General features: G+C 45.2%; 1 protein-coding gene across 2 annotated transcripts in view; it reads right to left on the bottom strand.

Moving 5' to 3' along the window:
• Positions 1 to 1,476: 1,476 nt before the first annotated feature.
• The window catches only part of RIOX1 (ribosomal oxygenase 1), a 216,805-nt gene continuing 198,009 nt past the window's right edge, over positions 1,477 to 20,272 (bottom strand). For both annotated transcript variants that reach the window (XM_085612190.1, XM_085612189.1), the window contains exon 15: positions 1,477 to 3,776. In XM_085612190.1, coding sequence (XP_085468316.1) covers positions 3,708 to 3,776 — 69 coding nt within the window. In that variant the 3' untranslated portion in view covers positions 1,477 to 3,707. The remainder of the gene's footprint in view (positions 3,777 to 20,272) is intronic.

The raw sequence follows: 20,272 nt of genomic DNA, 5'->3' as shown, positions 1-20,272 counted from the left end.
GTTTTGCACATAACATACAATAAAATATATCAGAATTATAGACCCACCTCTTTACTCCCAGTCTTTTCTAAGATCCTCGAGAAGCAGGTGAACAGACAGCTATCGACGTTCGCTGAGCACAATGGGCTGCTCCACCGGGCTCAATCGGGTTTTAGGGCCCTACACAGCATTGAAATGGTGCTGACTGAAGCCATCAGGGGCACACTGGATAATGGGGGCAGCGCAGCACTGGTTTTATTGGATCTGTCAGTAGTGTTCGACAAGGTGCCGCACGCCCTGCTATTAAACAGTCTACGGGAGATTGGGGTGACCAGCTCAGCCTGGAACTGGCTTAAATCCTACCTCGAAGATAGAATCCAACAAATTTGGATCCCTTCCCTCCTTTCACAGCCGCTCCTCAAAACTTGGATACTGTGGTTCCCCAGGGCTCGGAACTGAGCCCCTTGTTCTTTAATATTTATATGATCCCGTTAATTCAGTTAGCAGATACATTTGGGGCTAAAGTTATCTCATACGCAGATAATACACAGCTGTTCTTTGCCTGGAGTAAGGGAACTGAAGCAAATTGTGCTCATTTGAAGTCCTGCCATACCGCAGTTTTCCAGTGGTTAGCTAAGGCCCAATTGAAAATGTAATGAGGACAAAGACTGAGATTCTTATCTTTGGGAATATCCCTCCGCAGTTCTGACATTTTGGTCAGACAATTCACCCCCACAGGCGCCTCAGGGTGGACCAGTAAAAAACTTGGTAATATGGTTCAATGATAAGTTGTCGTTTGGGCCTCAAATCAAAAGGCTGATGGGAACCTGCTTTGGGATTCTGAAAGCTCTAATGAAATTCCTGCCGCTTCTACCTATGCATGCTAGGAAAATGTTTTTCCAAGCCCTTGGTTATGTCACGCATGGACTATGGCATATGCCGGATTCCCTTGGTATCTCTTCAACAAACTCCATGTGATCCAGAATGCGGCGGCCTGGTTGCTACTCAACCTCCCTAAGAGGGCTAATGTCAAGCTGCATCTCCACTGGTTGCCTGTAAGAGAAAGAGTGAAGTTTAAGACTCTAGTGTTGGTATATACCGCCTTATACGGCAAAGGACCTTCCTATTTGAGATCCAGATTCAGCTTCTACACTCCCTCTAAGCAACTGCGGTTCTCGAAAAAGCTGTTGGTTTGTACACCTACGATCCTCAGACAGAGAGCTGGCGGCAGATCACTGACCCTGCTGAATGCAGTGGCCTGGAATCAGCTCTGATTGACTTACGAGCCGTAAGTGAGCCGGGTCTATTTTGAAAGAAACTGAACACATGGCTTTTTAATTAAACTGTGCTTGCTGGTACCTAACCGTTCTGTAGGTGATGCGCCAGGACACTCCTTGGAGTAGCTGTGCGCACTACACATGCTGTTAATTATAATAATGAGAAGAATTCCTTCATAACTATAATTGTAAAATAATGAACAAATGGACCAAGAAAACATGACATTACTCTTGGTTTATTTTAACAAACCAAAGCGGGGCGCAGGATAACATTGAATGTTACAGATGTAAACAGTAATGTTAAAAAATAAATCTCTCATAATATGGAAATCTTGAAAAGGTCGGATTTCAACTTTTCATCATTCATTTGTTCATCAACTACACTCTCCATCAGGCAACAACCATTTCACTAAATACAATAATATGCATGTTCTCAGTTTGACTGTCACTAGATTACCCTTGTTCTGATTCTCATAGCACACCATTAGACGGTCCAAATATGCAGACAAAATGACAGATCAAAAGGAAAATACTAACACAACAGGATAATAGAAATATGCATGTGCAAAAAAGAATTTAACAACTGATATTTTTGAAGCTGCAGAGGGAGACACTGAACATTTTCCAAGTTATTCATTCATTAAATACAGCCAACCTGGAATCACTCAGCACAATTACCTGTATGCGTATAACTGAATATCTGTTTATTGAAAATCTAATAGTGCATTAATAAGCTACTGTGGTGTAATAAAGGAATCGGTTCTTAGATTTATTGAGCAGTACACCCTAAAATGAACTTAATAAAAAACAACAATTATTAAATTCCTATTACATCAAATGATGAAAAGATGCGTGTTGCAAAGGGATACAGGAATATTTGAAATACAAAATGTTCATGCTTCTAATTTCTTTTTATGAATCTGTGAGGGATAGTTCCCCGATCCCTACTCCGCCCCCATCTTGAATTAATGCTAGTCAATTGGCTGCATTTCAACTAGGGCTGTACATTTAATTCATGCAACACTTAAACTGAATGCTATAGGTTAAAGGTTTAACTATTACCAAGTTGAGAAAAACACCTTTGTAGGAAAATGTGAACAAATCAACAACAAACAGCCTAGAAGTGCATCAAAGGCTGGTCACATAAGCTCAGTTCACAGGCAGGCATAATCTTAAAGGTTCTCGTGATTGACAATAGGATTTTCACACAAAACACAACACACTTCAGTTGACGCATTTGAAGAAAATACATAAGTAACGCTTAATTTTTTAACGTTTACAGGTTGACTTGCATTATTAACAGAAATAAACCATGTTCCTATTTAGCTAAATCTAAAACTTGAGACTCCAGCATATTGCTGCTAGATTTAATAAAGAGAATAGCCAGACTGGGCAGCACATCAGTCAAGAGAAACGATTTCATAAGCAACAATTCATAGCATGCTTCGTAATACCTTAATTGTAGATTATCCCTCTTGGCAAGAATACGTGAATGAGACCCATCTTCAGAAAACTATGCTAGACTGCAAGGAACCCATCTGGGGTAACTCTGTCTTTTCTGTCTGATGCACCGACATGAATATTTTGCAAAGAATTCCAGATAATTCTAAATAAACACAATTTATATATTTTACCATCAGAGTCCACCCACTAGCTGAGATGAAAAACAAAGTATTTCCAACATTGAGAATGATATTCCCAAATATTTGTACCAGTGCTATTTTGCTAAGGCTGGCTCTTTTTCGCAACCTTTGGCAAGAGGATCATTCTAACAGGCTTATTTAAGACAAGATGACTTAAACCCATCATGTGTCAAAAATCTGGGGGACTATGCTCAATCATTGTACCACTATTAGAAGCAAACAAGGTTGGCAATGTCATTAGGGTGCTACTTACTGCAATGTCAGGAAAGTTGAGCCAGAGAGAAAACATTTGTTTGGTGGCATTAATTCTGCTTTCAGATATTACTGTCAATTGTTGTCTACAGTATTAGCAAGAACCTACTGAAAGATACTACAGCATGCAATGATCCATCTGCTCCATAGCATAGAGACGGCAGCATCTTAAACCACTGCTGGATGCACTCCGGGAAGTTCTGGTAAAAGAACAGTGTTCATTAAAAGACCACACAGCAAACTGGAAAAACCCTTGTTACTGTCCCTAGTTTTAAGAGTACATAATTCATAGTTTGTTTGTTGATGGTATGTACTCCTCTGTTGTGGAAAAGCAGCTCCTTCAAATAAGTGGAATTCATAAACTGCCAGATTTCAGAAAGGCACTTTTAAAACATATATATTTGTGAGAGTCTTCCATTTTGTGTTCAACAAGTTCTGATTCTTTCTTTTCTGGTTAGTGATTGTATTCCCTGAGGCTTGGTAGAAGAGACTTTCTCCGGATGTACAAGTATACAAACTACTTGATTATGTCCAAAAAACAATTATTTCTTTGAAATCAGGACACACGCAGAGGCTTCTTTGTGGTGAGGATGCCCTTCTCAAACAGCACAGTGGATAATGCAATCTGTAAAAGAGTGAGTAGAAGAAAGCAGCATAACTCTTTCAGAAATAAAACATCATAAAAAAAAAAGTAAAACAATCTGCACTGCACAACGTAAACTGTTTCAAGCAATTTGAGAAGTGTTAAGAGTTCCTAGTCGGCATAGAACACCGTTAAACACACTTTAGCAAACATCAGACAACTGTGCACTTAACAACAAATGCCCACACCATTTTACAAGAGCAATGTACAAGGTTCTAAGTGATAAATGTACACTCCTTGGTCAACACCGAGTTTTGTAGGCCGCAATAGAACATCCCATGCAGATTAGTAGTTTCTGAGAGACAAACCAAACGACTAAAATCTCATTTGGCTAGAAGTATCAAGCATTTGTTTGCTTTACGATAAAACCAGACTCATTTCAGAACCTCCTGCAGCAATTCCTGTAGGGTGATTTGGATTTCAAATGATACAACTCATTCTTCAGATTTAGAGGTAGTCTACAAAACAGTAGCGGACAGATCAGTAAAGACTGCTCGATAAGAATAGCATCGGTACTGGTTAGAATTTCAAATCACACAGTATTATTGAGAATTTACTTCTGCATCCATTACTCTTAGTACACTCCAAATTCATGGGGCACCTGGTGCTAAATCATTTATAGAAGAATTGTTAAAATGACCATTATAAGACAATTTAATTTTACTCAACAAATGAAGTAATTCTGTTCAGTATGAGATGAACTACAAATTCAGATAATTAGTTTGTCGTGCCTGGCTGTGGAGTCAATGTGGTCAAGCTACTGTGTGTGCATTTTGGCTTAATGCATCTACGTCAGAATCCTCCACAAATGGTAATGATACTGCAGTACTGTGGAGTGTTCAGATCCCTGGAATAGCTGGTCTCTGGGCCGGTGCATAGAGGCGCTCACTTGTGCTTGTTTCTGGAGCAGGGAGGACCTGGCTTGGCAGTTCGGGCTTGACTGTTCCCATGAGGCACAGGGTCAAGACTGATTTGCACATGGTTGGGTCTTACCTAGGGTGGCATGGTGAGCAAAACACTAATGGATGTAACCAAGATCTTTTGACTCAGGGTGAATGTTTGATTTGCTCTGCATTCCGTCCATCATAAGTGTGTCTTTTGCTTTCTCGCCCCAAGTGCGCTGCGTATGCTCAGACGTGAGTCCGGGGCTCACTGTGTCACTGGATTCAAGCTAGCCTGGCTGATGAGGGGTGATTACCCGAAACCGGTCCCAGGGTGCTGGTTACGGTCCAGGGAGAACTTGGCTTGGCAGTTCAGGCTGGACTGTTCCCATGAGGCACAGGGTCAAGACTGATTTCCATATGGCTGGGTCTAAACTGTGGTGGTATGGTGAAATGATGGATTTAACCCAGATCTTTTGATTGGGGGTGAATGTTTGATTTGCTATGCATTCCGTCCATCATCTGTGTGTCTTTCACTTGTGGACCACAGCAGAGACGGAAGAAACGTCCCTTTTAAATGCATTAGTAAAGTGGCACAGTAACATTTTACACAGTGACATGATATAAAATGTCCAATTCAAGTAGTACAAACTGTCACTAACATGGACATTCTAAGACAAGCTTCATTTGGAACATGCCAATTAGCAATTACTAGGGGTGAGTGGGAACATTCCAAATGGTGCAGAAATATATATGCACAGAACATTTATTGTCAGAAGTACATTTTTTAATTATAACAACTCATCACGACAATGCTAAATTATAACACATCTCCCTCCCATAACACCCTTAAAATATATATACATCACTTAAATACTAAACCTATAATATAGATTACCGGAGATGAAAAAAACAAGGTAGACTATTTTATATCCAGGTTGTTTCTGGCTAATTTGCCCTTAATCAAAATGTGTCCATTGCTCAACTGTACAACATAGCACCATGTTTTGATTACTTGATAGGGAGAATAGTATTTGCTCTGATAATGATCTTTGGTATTCCTTCTTACCTGTACCCAATCACCAATTTCCCAATTCTGATCCTTTATGCTATGTTTATCGTCATACCATATCTTGTATTTTGTTTGGTGCTGGTGTACGTTTCACGGGGCCTTGACAGAGTCTACCTTCACACATTTGCCTCCTCCCAAATAATTAGTAATCATTTTGTTGCTGGGTTCTCTAGTTGTAATTGCTTCGAAAGGAGATACTCTTTACCATTAACTATAGCTAACTATACAAGTTCTTTTATCATGCAATTAGGCCATTAGCTTTGGGACAGTACAGGGCAATTCCCTCATGTTCGATATTCAAGGCATTTTCTGAAAAAATTGATGAAGAATTTGAGGATGAAGTTCCCATTTGTGTATCTGCTGTGTCTGACGACTTAGCAGTTCCGCAATTTGATTGTATACCCCTGGAAGATATTCCGCTAGAAGATATATCTTTTGTGGGATGGCCCATCTCCATATGCTTTGAGATAGTTGAGAAAACTGCAAAGAATGGGTTTCTCCTTGTTTTTGTATATAATACATTGCTGTCATATTGTCCGTGCGAACAAGGACAGTTTTGTTGATGAGATATATTTGGCATGATTTCAATGCTAGAAATATTAGCAGTAATTCTAGGTGATTGATGTGGAGCACTTTTTGTTGAGTGGTCCACTTGCCCTGAATTGTGTGGTTTAAGAGATGGGCTCCCCAGCCAGTGAGTGATGCATCTGCTGTTAGCACTATCTGTGGAACCGGGTCTTGGAACGGCTGCCCTTTGGAAAGGTTTTGTGTGTTCCACCATTGAGAGAACGATGTGTGCGACTGTCCACCAACACCAGATCTGAAAGTTGACCTTGAGCTTGGTTCCACTGATGTGCTAAGCATTCTTGTAAAGGGCGCATTTGAAGTCTTGCATGAGGTACTATGAAAACGCAAGAGGCCATCATGTCTATGAGTTGCATAAACACTTGAGCTGGTAGTGAGTGTTGGGGCCAAAATTTTGTTATGAGGGTTTGCATGCTGACTATCCAGGCTGGATTGGGGTATGCAAGTGCTATGGAAGTGTCTATTGTGGCCCCTAGATACTGATGTATGTGGGATGGCTGGAGATGTGATTTGGTTGTTTATTGTAAACCCCCAGTCGGGGACAGACAAATTGTCTGGTGAGTGTGGTGAACACACTGGCTGTATGACTTGGCTTTTATCAGCCAGTCGTCCGGGTATGGAAACACATGAATTTGTCTTCTTCGCAAAAGGGCGGCTACTACCGCCCGACTCTTTGTGAAGACTATGCGTGCTCTGGTCACTCCGAATGGGAGGACTTTGAATTGATAGTGCTGACCGTCCACTATAAACCTTAGATATTTCCTGTGAGCAGGGTGTATAGGAATATGGAGGTAAGCGTCCTTGAGATCTAGAGTGGCGGTGAAGTTCCCTTGTTGGAGGAGTGGGAGGACCTGTTTAGGAGTGATCATGTGAAAATGATCTGATTGTATGTAGATATTGAGAGGTCTGAGGTCCAGTATTGGTCTGAGAGTACCGTCCCTTTTTGGAATGAGAAAGTTAAGGGAGTAAAACCCTGTACCCTGATACTGGAGGGGAACTGGTTCTATTGCATGCTTCTGAAGAAGTTAAATACCTTCCTGTTTGAGGAGTGTTAGATGTTCCGTGGACATTGGATGTTGTTTGGGCGCAATGGTTGGGGGAGTTGCGGTAAGTTCCAGGCAATTACCATACTGGAAAATTTGTCTTACCCACCTGTCTGTAGTGATTGAGTTTCAGAAAGGTATGAACTGTGAGAGTCTTCCCCTGACTGGAGTGGAATGGTCTGGAGGGAGCGGAGGGAAGTCATTGTTTGGTAGTAGGGGAGGTTTGATTGTTGTTACCTCAACCTCTCCCCTTGCTATTATTTCCCCTGTACTCACCTCTAAAATATCCCTTGTTGGGGGATGTTTGCATGGGGCTTTTGTAGGAAGAGGAAGTAGTGTCTGTACTAATGTTTTTGGTTCCGCCCCTATAAAAGGAGCGACAAAAGGAACCTCAGGTTGTTTGAGATTGCAATGCTCCCATAGATTTTGCAGTGTCTGCATCTTTTTTCATTTTTTCTAGAGCTGTATTTACAGCTGGTCCAAATAAGTGTTCTTGATCGAGCGGCCGATTTAAGATAGTTGTTAGCACTTCTTGTTTAAAACCAGAAACGCACAACCATGTATGTCTACGCAGTAAGACACTGGTGTTCACAGATCTAGATGCAGTGTCTTCTGCACCGAGGGCACATTTAATGGATGCATTTGTAATTAACTTGCTCTCCTGGAGCAGATCATTGGCTTTGGCCTTGTACTGGTCAGGCAAATGTTGAATTAGGTCTTCAAGCTCATCGTAGTGAGCCCTGACATATCTGGCAAGTAGTGCCTGTGCATTAGCTATCCTCCAGTGATTGGCTGCTTGGGAGGCAACTCGTTTGCCTGATGCGTGCAGCAGTTTAGACTTTGTCTGGAGGCGGAGCATCACCAGAGGTTTGGGAATTAGCACGTTTTCTTGCATTGGACACTACCAGAGAATCTAACAGGAGTTGTCCTTTAATGTAGATGGGATCGTTGGGGGCAGGTTTATATTTTTATCAATCCGAGGATTGAGAATCCGGGTCCTGACAGGGTCTTTAAAGATGTCTGATGCATGTTTAATGACACATTTGAGCAAGGGCAATGTATGTATTGTCTTTTGTGATTGGGCAAAAGTATCTAACAAGAAGTCTTCTTCCATGGGGTCTGAATGTATTTGTATGCAATGATATTGCGCAGCGCTATTAATAAGCTGACTAAACCCTATGTTGTCATCTGGGGGAGATGGTCTTGTTGGGTATGCATCTGGATCAGAAAGGTCTGGAGGTTCTGAAGATCATTGTAATCTGCCCATGTATCCTGTGGTATAGCAGTGTCATCATCAAGGTCATCTAAAGGGTCATTATGGTGTCCACCCCCGTCCCCTAGGTCATCGTCATCCTGTGGTGGTAAGGGTGAGCATGGAGAGAGTCTAGGAGAGTGTATGGGAGACTTTGTAGGAGACATGATTTAGTAGGAAGAACAGGAGAAGAGGGTCTTGGGATGAAGTTGCAAAGTCTTTTCTTCACAGGCACCTCAGGAGAATGTGAGGTATCTAATTTCCCCTTCTTTGTTGGGAGACTTACAATATGGTTTGTCTTTTGTTTCGGATCAATAGGATCTGGTTGAAACAGTTCTTTCTGGTTGTTGTCTCCTTTCGGTGCGGATTTTTTCGGTTCCGAACGTGGTTTTGATTTGTGCCCTGGAGCCGGTGGAGGGGTTTTGTGCTCCATTGGCTTCGATGTCAAGTCGAAAATCTTTTTCGGATCCGAAGGTTTTCGGGGTTTGTTCAGATCCGAGGCCTTATGGTCTTTCGGTGCCGAAGAGCTTTTTTAGACGTAACGGGAGTAGGATGTATTCCCGATTTTGGTACCGACAGTATTTTTTGGGTAATGATATGCGGCTTGCTCGGTCCCGAGCTGCCAGATAGCTTTTCCTTTGTCTTCGGAGCCGGGCCTGGAGGAGGGGCTTCTGAAGTTCTCTTTCGGTCTCGACGAAGGCCTTCAGGCGAAGGTATGACCGGAGCCTTCTTTTTTACGGGTGGGGCAGGGGCATTTGTACTTACTCGTTGACCTGGAGTGATGTGGTCATCCGAGTCGGAGTAATCAGCTTCGGAGACTATGTTGAGCTCCTCCGAATCCTCTGCCTCTGGAACGTCAGGCTTTCATGGAAAATGTCTTCTGGCACCGGTGCAGCCTGTTGAGCCATAACGTGTCGCCGAGCCCGGATAGTCTTTTTGGATCGAAAAGAGGTGCAGGCTTGGTAATCCTTTTCCTCGTGTTCTGGCGAGAGGCAAAGGTTGCAGACCTTGTGGTGGTCACAGTGTGGAAATTTAGCTCCACACTGGGGGCATTTTTTAAATGGAGTCCTTTCCATTAGCCGTAGGACCGAATGGTGCCGATAGGCCCAGCGGCCCGCATCGACGACCGGATTTGAGAGTTAGAGCATCGAAGGGCACGCAAACGAAAACAATACCGGCGAGTGGTGATGGTATGAGCATCGAAAAGGTTTGGAAACACGGTACTGAACCGGAGTGCCGAAGTCACATCCAAACCCGATGGCGGAAAAAAACAATCGGAAGATGGAGTTGATGCCTATGCGCACCATAGCCCAAGGGAGGAGTCACCTATCTCGTGACTACAAAGACTTCTTCCAAGACAACAACAAACTGCAATCATACGAGCCGAACACCAGATGGCGATCTATGCACAAGTATGTATTCTGCAGCTCATATGCCTCAAACCTTTGTTTTCTTCTCCTGGTACATATTCAACTTGTGCCTAAAGCAGATAAAGCAATGATTTAGGGCCAGATGTACGACTATTTTGCATGCGCGGGTTTGCGACCCATTTGCGCATGCAAAATGTGAAAGGGCTACGTACAATTCCTAAATAGCGAGTTGCAATTTATTTGCGACTCGCTATTTAGGAATTGCGAGTCACTATTGGAGGCGTACCCTTCCTAATAGCGACCGCAACCCCATGAATGAAAATTTTGCGACCGAAATTGCGAAAACGTTTCGTTTTTTTTAACATATCCCCTTTTCCTTTAAGGAAAAAGGGCTGCATTAAAAAAAACTGCTTTATTTAAAAGCAGTCCCAGACATGGTGATCTGCTGAGCCCAGGCCACCATCCCTGGGAGGGCCTGTCATTCCCAATGGGCTCGCAAATTGCAAGAGGCTAATTAATATTCATGAGCCTCGCAATAAGCGACCCCACTGGGAATCACAAACTGTGTTAAACACACTGTTGTACATGCCAAATAGCACCTCGTAAATTGCGAGTCGCAAATGAGTCGCAAATTGCAAGGTGGTATTTTGCACGTTGTACATCTGGCCCTTATTCTTTAATTTTGTCCATCATTTGTTTGTGTTGCTCTTCCCAAACACATTATTTTTTTTTTAATACAGCAAGGATTATCACACTTACGAGAGAACATTTTACATATTTCGACATGCATTTAATAAGGCCCATAAAGGATCTTAATTCATCCTTACTTTTAGGGTAAGGTGTGTCTTTTACAGCTTAAATTAAGACTCGTTTTTGGTCTAAAACATACTCTTGAAAGTGTGTGCCCCAAGTAGTCTACCAATCCAACTCTTATTTGGCATTTACTTTTCTTTAAAGTGACACCTGCATCCCTCAATCTTGTGAATACTTCATGTAGAATTCTGTCATGTTCTTCTATAGATGAGCAATAAACCATTATGTCATCTTGGAAGCATAGAGTATTACATAAACCTTCCAATATCTGATGCATAATTCTAAGGAAAATGGCGGCCACTGAGGCAACCCCAAATGGTAAACTTGAAAACATCTGAGCCCCCATAGGAGTTATGAATGCAGTTAATGGTCTGGGCGGAAATTTACCGGGTGAGAAGTCGTCGACAGATCGGTGACACTGAAATATTTAGCATCTCCCATTGTGCTCAACATTTCGTTTATGTGGGGAAGTGGGTGTCTTTCAACCCATATATTCTCACACCAAACTACACAAGCCCACACAAAAGCAAATTCCTTTTCCATTGACTTCAGACGCAATACCTATGGGGGCCAACCACTGTGAGGATTCTATTAGTTGGATAACTCCCATTTCACACAATTTACTCAATGTTGTTCCTAAAGGTTCTTTTAACATGTAGGTAACAGGAAGTGGTTTGTGTACTACAGCAATGGGGTGTGGGGGTGGGAGGGGAGGGTGACTGATACACTCTCAGCAGTTGCCCACAGCCTCATCGGAAGCCCTCCTACCTCAAAACTCAAAGCACCTGGTAAACGAAAGCAGAATTATCTCTAGAATTTAGGACAATCATGCAGGTTTGAACTCAGTAATTCTGGGTTGCCTAATTATCCCCAATTCCAGGACAATTTGGATGTTTAAATAAGGACATACTGGATGGAATGGGTAATTTCGGCTACGGTATATCCTCATTTAAAATCTGAGGCACTCTTAATCAGGCCCTTTGTGGTTATTTGCATTGTAGGAGTGACGGCCACATATAAATTCAATTTCTATGATTAGTGACATAAATGTTAGTTAGTAATTTGCATAACATTTTATGCCTCAGATGGAAAATTCTATTGGGTATACTTTTGTGATGGAGATGTATTAAAAAGCTCTAAAGTGGTAGCAATCAAAGCATTCAAAACACATTGACAGTGAGATAGGTTAGCAAGTAAGAAATTCCTTGAGAAAGTGCACAGTAGTTCAAACTGTGTGAGCAATCAGCCATATAATGCAGTACATTTAGTGCATCGTACACTCACCAATTATAATAGTGTAAAAGTTATCTATTTCTGGAAAGTTAACAATATTAATTTAGCCGACTTCTCATTCTCTCTTACAAGGAGTTTCAGTTAGGTTTTCCCTAGGATCAAGGCCATATAATACACAAACAGAACTAATGCCCCCTTCCTTCCAATGAAGGCCCATTGATTCACCTCCTATTCTGCTCTTGGTGCTACATTCAAAGAGGAACCATACTGGTAGGTCACATTAGTATCACACTTATGACTGTGTCAGAACCCTTTTCAGAAGGCACCGGGACTAGAAGGAGCTACTGGGCCCAACTGTTGGGAGGGAGGCCTTTTAATCCTTATGTCTCGGGGTCAAACTTACAGAAGAGTCTGAGCAACTGGACCAAGTACCCCTCCAGCACTAGACTCTCAGCGGTAGCGTCGGTCGAGCAGTTCAAGGCTTCTCGTGGGGGAGGTAGATGCAGGTGGTGAGCATGGGCTCACAAATCAAAATATGTTTGTAGGAAAGTGCCTCTTTTTGTCACGGTCATCCCTGCTTTTTCCTCACAAATACTGATGTTTTCGACTGGAAGTCTGCTAACCAAGCCCCAGGACCAATGCTCTTTCCCTAAACAAGGTAAACTGATAACACAGCGATACAACTGGCACACACTGTAGCACCCTTGTTAGTCCCTAGTTAATGGTACTCTTGGTACCTAGGGCAGGGGTACCACAGAGGGTCCTTAAGGGCTGTAACATGTCTTATGCCAACCTAAGGGACCCCCATACAAATTGCATGCAGACTGCCATTGCAGGTTGTGTGACATGGTGCTCACCATGGTGAAAACACAACATGACACACATCCGTGTGCCATGCCCAAGTCACTGCATGTGATACAAGACCCTCCTACAGCAGGCCTGACAGCTCTAAGGTAGGGTGCATTATATCATATGTGAGGATATATCTGCATGAGCAGATATGTCTAGTCCAGATTACTAAATATTGCAAGTAAGCAGGGAAGCCACGTACTGGGCACTGGACATTACGAGTCACCCAGCTATATAATGACTTCACTGAAAACTATGGTCGTTGGTATCAAACACCTTGTCTTAATACATTCATACTGATTCCAGCATAGGATTTATTATAACATGCAGCCAGATGGCAACTTAGAGGTGCTACCTGAAACCTACTAGTCCTCTAGTGTGCCAGCTGACAGGTTCTGTCCAGCCTGCCACCACAGATGAGATTCTGACCCCCTGCAGGTAAGATCCCATGCTCTCAGGTCAAGAACAATGCCTGGTCTGGCAGGAGGTGTTCTCACCTCCTCCAAGCAGATGGTTAGTGGTTCTGCATATCAAGGCCAGAGGCTTCACGACCTCTGCTGCTTTTGATGTGCGACTCTAGCTTCCTCCATACCTGGAGAACACCACACCCTGCCCAGAGGCCCTTTTGACACCAGGACAGGAGGGAAATTAGCTATGGAGTGGCGTGTTGCACACACAGGTTAGTCACACCCCTAAGGTGGGCCATCTGATGTGCTCCACGAATGAAGGGTTCCACCATCTAGGAACTCTAGAGAAGGGTTATGCCCACTCCTCAAAGGAAGTGGTCATTTAGGGGGTAGTGACCCCAAGGGTAGGTAGTCCATTGGCTACTACCCTTTACTCCACTTAACACCCCTAAATTTAGTATTTAGGAGAGGCCCTGGCACCAAAGAATCAGCATCGACTGACTCAAGAAGAAGAAGGACAAATGAGAGCCGAAGAAGCAAGAACTGAGGACCTGTGACTGACTTGCTCTTGACAACTGCAACGGTTCGTCCTGCCGCTGTTTGACCTCCAAAAGCTCGAGAAGACTGCCAGCACTTTGCCAAACAGCCAGCATCTCCTGTGGAGTACCAGAGCTACTTCCCTGCATCCTGCAGGTACTGAAACGCAAGCTTTGGTTTACCGAACTGCGGACCACAGGATTCTGATGCAGCTGCCACTCAGGAGGAAGTGTTCTGTGCTCTGAGAGATCAACCTCATCTCCCCAGCAAGTAACGAGATGCTAGACCCTCCAGGAGCCCTGCAGCACCAATACTCGAGGTACTAGACCCCTTGCAGCAGCCAAAAGTTGCTGGTGATCCAATCTGGACCCCAATCCCACAAAGACCAACCAGCTGACGAGGGACACCAGCACTGCAGAGACCAGAATCAAGATTGGCCCAGTGGTCCAGTTTTGTCCCTAATTTCAGGTCAACTCTCAAAGTAATACTCTGACCATCACGACCCAACACCTATAGCACCTCTGCACCCGAGCCCCACAGCCCAAGTCAACTGACGGTGCCTATGGGATCCTGAGGCCCGCCTGCAGCCTCTTTTGCAGGAGATAGATAACCGGGACAGCCTCCCATAGTATGACCCCGCCGGACAAAGCAAAACTGCACACGAGCCGCCCCCCCCCCCCCCCCCCCCCAGCGCCTGAGCTATTTGCCAACAACTATATAATTGTTCCCCCAGTTGGCAAAACCTTTAGCACACTCTGTAAGTCCCAAGTAAACGCTACCCTGGTACCTAAGGCCTGAGGTACTAAAGACGGTCCCTAAGGGCTGCAGCACGAATTGTGCCTCCCTAAGGGACGCCTCACCAAGCCCATGCACGACTGCCATTGCAGGCTGTGTGTCTTGGTGCAGACAAAAGTGAAAACACAACATGTCACATATCCCTGTGTGCCATGTTCCCTATCCCGGCAAATGATATTTGTAAGTCACCCCTACTGCAGCCCAAAGGCAGGGTGCTTAATATTATATGTGAAAGTATACCTGCATGAACAGACATGCCCCTGTGCATTTCAACCATGTACTGGACACTGGTGAAAAAGGGTTCCCCACCTACATGATGGATTCACTAAAAATAGGGATATTTGGAACCAAACACCACGCCTTGATAAACCCACACTGATGTGTTTGATCTATCAATACATGCACTCAGAGAGCACCTTAAAGGTGCCCCCTGAAAACCTACCAGCCTCTGGTGTGCTTGCTGACTGGATTCTGTCAGCCTGCCAGCCAAGACACTATTCTGACCTCCTATGGTGAGAGTCTTTGCTCTCAGGAGACCCAGGCAAAAGCTTGTCTGGGAAACCACAAGGTTGTTTAATCAATGGTGGACGAACCCAAGTTAGTGTGGTACGATCCCTGTGGGGCAGTGTTTGGGAACCCACTGGGTAAGTTAAAAGACCCCTCACACACCAACCTGGTTGGTGTCATGCTTCATCATTGGGGTCCCAACCGGGTGGCCGAATGCTCCCCGGTTGTGCTACGACGCCTGATTACAGCGGAGCTGGTGTGGTGCAAAGGTGTGATGTTGTGTGGATTCAAAATACCTCTGAGAATCCTTGCCGTTTTAATTTTATTACTGGCGGCTCAGGATATAATTAAAAACTATGTACGTGATGCAACTACTAAATAAATCATTATCTAATAGTTGTATGTGTGGTGGGTCTACATGTTTCAGCCCGCATGGAAATGTATGTGGGGCTTTCTTCAGGACCAGTGAAAGTGGTGAGTGGCAAAGTGAGTAGTGCCACGTGAGAAGTGAAAAAATGAAAAAATGTTTATACCTACACACTCGCTAAGGTGTGTGGAACGGGTGTCTGCAAACTGTCAAAATGGTTCGTCCTAGAAGCACTGGACCCTGACCTGCCAAACATCCAGAACCGCCTTTTGGAAAAAGAACAAAGATGGATATATCGTCTATCAAGCCATCTCACCGGCTTGAACGATAATATCCCCTAGAATAGTTTAAGAAGATCATGAAACTCCCACCCATAGTCTTTAATATGCCTTTGTTTAGGTACATTATCATCTTTGGCGCATAGTCCACAAATAACCAGGGCTCCCATTCAGATCACACTTCCTGCCCTGTCTTTCTAGTGCCCCCTTCACTTTCCACCACTGCTCTATGAGCAGTCCCAGCCCTCAGAGCTGCATGCCCTCTCTGCGCATGTGCGCACCGGGGCTCCAAGTTATTCTCTCCGCGCATGCGCGGACAACAAACACTCCTCCGCCACGCATGCGCAGGCACTACTTCCGCATGGTACGCCTACCAGACAGTCAGCACATACGCATTGGAGTTCCTTACTATTTACTCCAGGAACTCCTAGGGCCCCAACACCATCCGGGACCACGGGAGACCGCAATAGGTGTAAGGCGGGTGCAGCACCTCAACCAAGTAAGGTGGCGCGCTTTAGCTCACACGAGGGATGCCTACGCACTACCTCGACCTCATATCCCTCACGCTTATCATTTCTCTCCTTACAGAGTCTGATTGAGGAGCGCACTCCTCCCGAACCCCGACCAGCGATCTAGCTCAGCCATAGTGTAAATATATTTCTCCACCCTAGCGCTGCCTACAGGAGCGACGCCGCTCCACTTGCTTTTTAAAAAAAACTACCCTGATTGACTAAGCCACGCGCCCCGCAACACGGCTTCCGCCAGCTTGTTCACGCACCACTGGGTTTGACACCGTGATTAAGCTCCACAACTAAATGATGCCACCCCGCGTTTCACGGTGTTCAAATAATTCTTTTCGACAAACCCTCAGTTACAGGGTATTTAGCATGCAAACTATGCACAGTCTTAGACCAACCATTCGTTTCTCAGCATGCGATATGATCACTGTATGCCCTGAATGCTTCCACAGGTACGATCTTTTGACAGATATGTTTGATTTATCGCAGCACCTAAGATTGCATTTTATAATTGCTGAAATGCTGTACACTCATGTGACCTATTAGTTACATATGTATTCATGTTTTGTGCTGTCTCTTTCTCTCCCACAGGTCTTTTTCGCTGCGCTGTCCGCAAGTTTGCAGACACCCGTTCCACACACTTTAGCGAGTGTGTAGGTATAAACATTTTTTCATTTTTTCACATACAACTATTAGATAATGATTTCTTTCGTAGTTGCATCACGTACATAGTTTTTAATTATATCCTGAGCCGCCAGTAATAACATTAAAACGGCAAGGATTCTCAGAGGTATTTTTAATCCACACGACATAACACCTTTGCACCACACCAGCTCCGCTGTAATCAGGCATCGTAGCATAACCGGGGGGCATTCGGCCGCCCGGTTGGGACCCCAATGATGAAGCATGACACCAACCAGGTTGGTGTGTGAGGGGTCTTTTAACTTACCCAGTGGGTTCCCAAACACTGCCCCACAGTGATCGTACCACACTTACTTGGGTTCGTCCACCATTGATTAAACATACATTATAACAGGGGATACGGACGCACCCTCTTCCTTCCCTAGCTCTCTTTGTTTTTTGACTTAAAACCACAAGGTTGACCTGCTGACTGGCCTCCTTGGGGGGACAAATGCAAAAAGAACAATTGATGGACAGAATGCAGAACAATGTCATACATTCACCCCAGTAAAGAGATCTGGATTAAATCCATTGTTCTTTTGCTCACCATGCCATTCCAGTTTGGACCCAGTCATATGCAAATCAGTCTTGACCCTGCGCCCAATGGGAATAGTGTAGCCCGAACTGCCAGGCCAGGCCCTCCCTGGACTGGAAACAAGCATCCTAGGACCGGTTTCGGGCTTTCAGCCCTCATCAGCCAGGATAGCTTGACTCCAGTGGCATGGAGAGCATGGGACCCACGTCTGGGCATACTGTCCCACTCAGGGGGACAAATGCAAAAAGAAAAATTGATGGACAGAATGCAGAACAATGTCATACATTCAGTTTTGATTTGTTCTGCATTCCTTCCATCAATTGTGTGTCTTTTGCTTTCTCGCCCTAAGTGCGCCAGGTATGCCCAGACGTGGGTCCTGGGCTCACTGTGCCACTGGAATCAAGCTATCCTGGCTGAAGAGGTGTGAAACCCCGAAACCAGTCCTAGGATGCTTGTTTCCGGTCCAGGGAGAACCTGGCTTGGCAGTTCAGGCTGGACTGTTCCCATGGGGAACAGAGTCAAGACTGATTTGCATATGGCCAGGTCTAAACTGGGGTGGCATGGTGAGCAAAAGAATGATGGCTTTAACCCAGATCTCTTGACTGGGGGTGAATGTTTTGATTTGTTCTGCATTCCTTGCATCAATTGTGTGTCTTTTGCTTTCTGGCCTCCTTGGGCCAGCAAGATTCAAAGGAGCTGCTGTGTTTGGAATGAGAATCTGGCTCAGCTCAAAGGAGAAAAAGACACCAACTGGTCCAGAGCCCACTTGGCACCTGGACAGGCAGGAAAATTAGCTAGTCAAGTAGGCGTGCCACTCCCAGGCTAGTACCACCCCTGGGGTGGGCTACCTGCGAGGTGGACACGAGTTTTCAGAGGTGGCCATCTTTTTGATGGCATACCTAGGAATTCGGGGACAGGGTTATGCCTAATTCCCCTAAATTCAGTATTTAAGGGAGTCACTGGATCCAGAGAGTGAGATCCTGATGCCCTACCAAGAATATGAAGAGCCGCAAAAGCAGAAGAGAATACCTGATCAGGCCCCAGCCCCGCTGACCTGTCTGCTGTTATCCATCTACTCTGTGCCAAATTCGACAAGTCCTGCCAAGTCAATCTGAGTGCCTCCAGAACCTGGGAGGATTGCCTGCCTTCAATAAAGACCAAGACCTCTTGTGAACAGCTGACCTGTTCAAAAGAAACTCCAAATAAAAGACTGAGACCTCCAGAACCACCAAAGACCCAAAACCTGAAGCCACCTCCTCATCCAACACCTCCGGCCCCAGTTGAAATGGCCCACCGGTGGCAAAAAGGTTCCCCAGCACTCCAGAGTACAAGCCCAGCATGGTTTCACCACTCATGGACTCCCCGACGTCGCCTGCAGCCCATGCATGCAGGCCCCCTCGACTGCTCCCAGTAAGGAAACCAGACATCTACATGGAGAAGAGGACTCCTGGTGTCCCTACGTCCCTGAGCATCACAAGTCTTGAACCTCCCTGTTGGTTCGCCCCGACTGCTTCCCATACAGAGCCTGCAGCCTCTTTGCACATTAACTGATCTCCATTAAAACATATTGGGTGTTCTGCTCGTGCTGCGTTGGAGCTTGCCACTACTCACCTCAACTCCCGGAGATTGGTCTTTAAGGTGGATGCACTGTACTGGTTTACAGAACTTGCTTTTCCTCCCATAGGAATGCTTTGCAGAACTCAAAAATTGCACAGTGTCCACTTTTTGAATGGAAAATAATTTACATTTAAAAATGTCCTTACCGATGTTCGAAGGCAAGATGGCGGCCGCTGGTGTGGCCGGTTAGGCGAGTGCTTCCCACCTCTACACTCTACACTCTCCCGTGTCCGTGCCCTGTATCTGGCTATGACCACGACGAGCAACGAGCGAGATATTTTAATATTTGGATTCTGGTAGTAAATGCGAACCGGTATTTGTTACCGGTGTATGGCGGTGCGGTCTAAGGCGCCGAAAAATCAGAGAAGCGGTCCCTCCTGACCTCTGAATCCCGTCTCCTGTTTCCCGGCCGGTATTTGTGCGTGGCGGTGGCGGTGTGGTTCAAAGACGCTGAAACCGGAGAAGCGGTGCTTTCCGACCTTCGAATCCCGCCGTAGTCAAAGTCCGTCTCATGTTTCCCGGCTCACATCCTTTGATTCTGCCTCCTCCTTAGTTTTTCCCGCGGCGATTCGGAGCTTCGGAGCTTCCGCAGAGGAGTTGTGCTGTTTGGATTTGGAACCTGTCCGGGGGTGAATGCTTTGGAGGATTTTGACAATTACACGCCCAGATTTGGGGGCCACCGGCTATTGGTGCAGTTGCTGGCGCTGGCAGGTATCTACCACTGCTGGAGCCATGGTGGGAAAGAATCGGCAGAGAGGTGCCGGGAATATGGCCGGGACACCGGTAAGAACACGGCAGACGTCCATAAAGCCGAATGGGGCCGGTAAGACGGGGAAAGCGCCATATGCACAGAAGGAGGGGGGAGAGACACAGACACAGTCTCAGCTGACTTCTTCTTCGCAAATTCCCGCAATGTTTAAGGCTAAACAGAAAGTAGGTATCCCTGTAACCCCTGAGCTTGTTAAGTCCACTGAGTTTACCGAGGAGGGTCAGCACGGAACTCAGCAGCAGCAGCAGCAACTGAGTTTGAATCCGGATCAGAATCAAAGCTCATTGGACAGAGGGACTCTGGGAGATGTAGTCCAAGAAGGGCTAGGTCAAATTCAGAGCGCTGAAATGCGTCAGGCGCTACATCAGG

Source organism: Triturus cristatus, chromosome 6, assembly GCF_964204655.1.
Source record: "Triturus cristatus chromosome 6, aTriCri1.1, whole genome shotgun sequence".
Lineage (NCBI taxonomy): Eukaryota > Metazoa > Chordata > Amphibia > Caudata > Salamandridae > Triturus > Triturus cristatus.
This window is presented reverse-complemented; position numbering and strand designations above follow the sequence as displayed.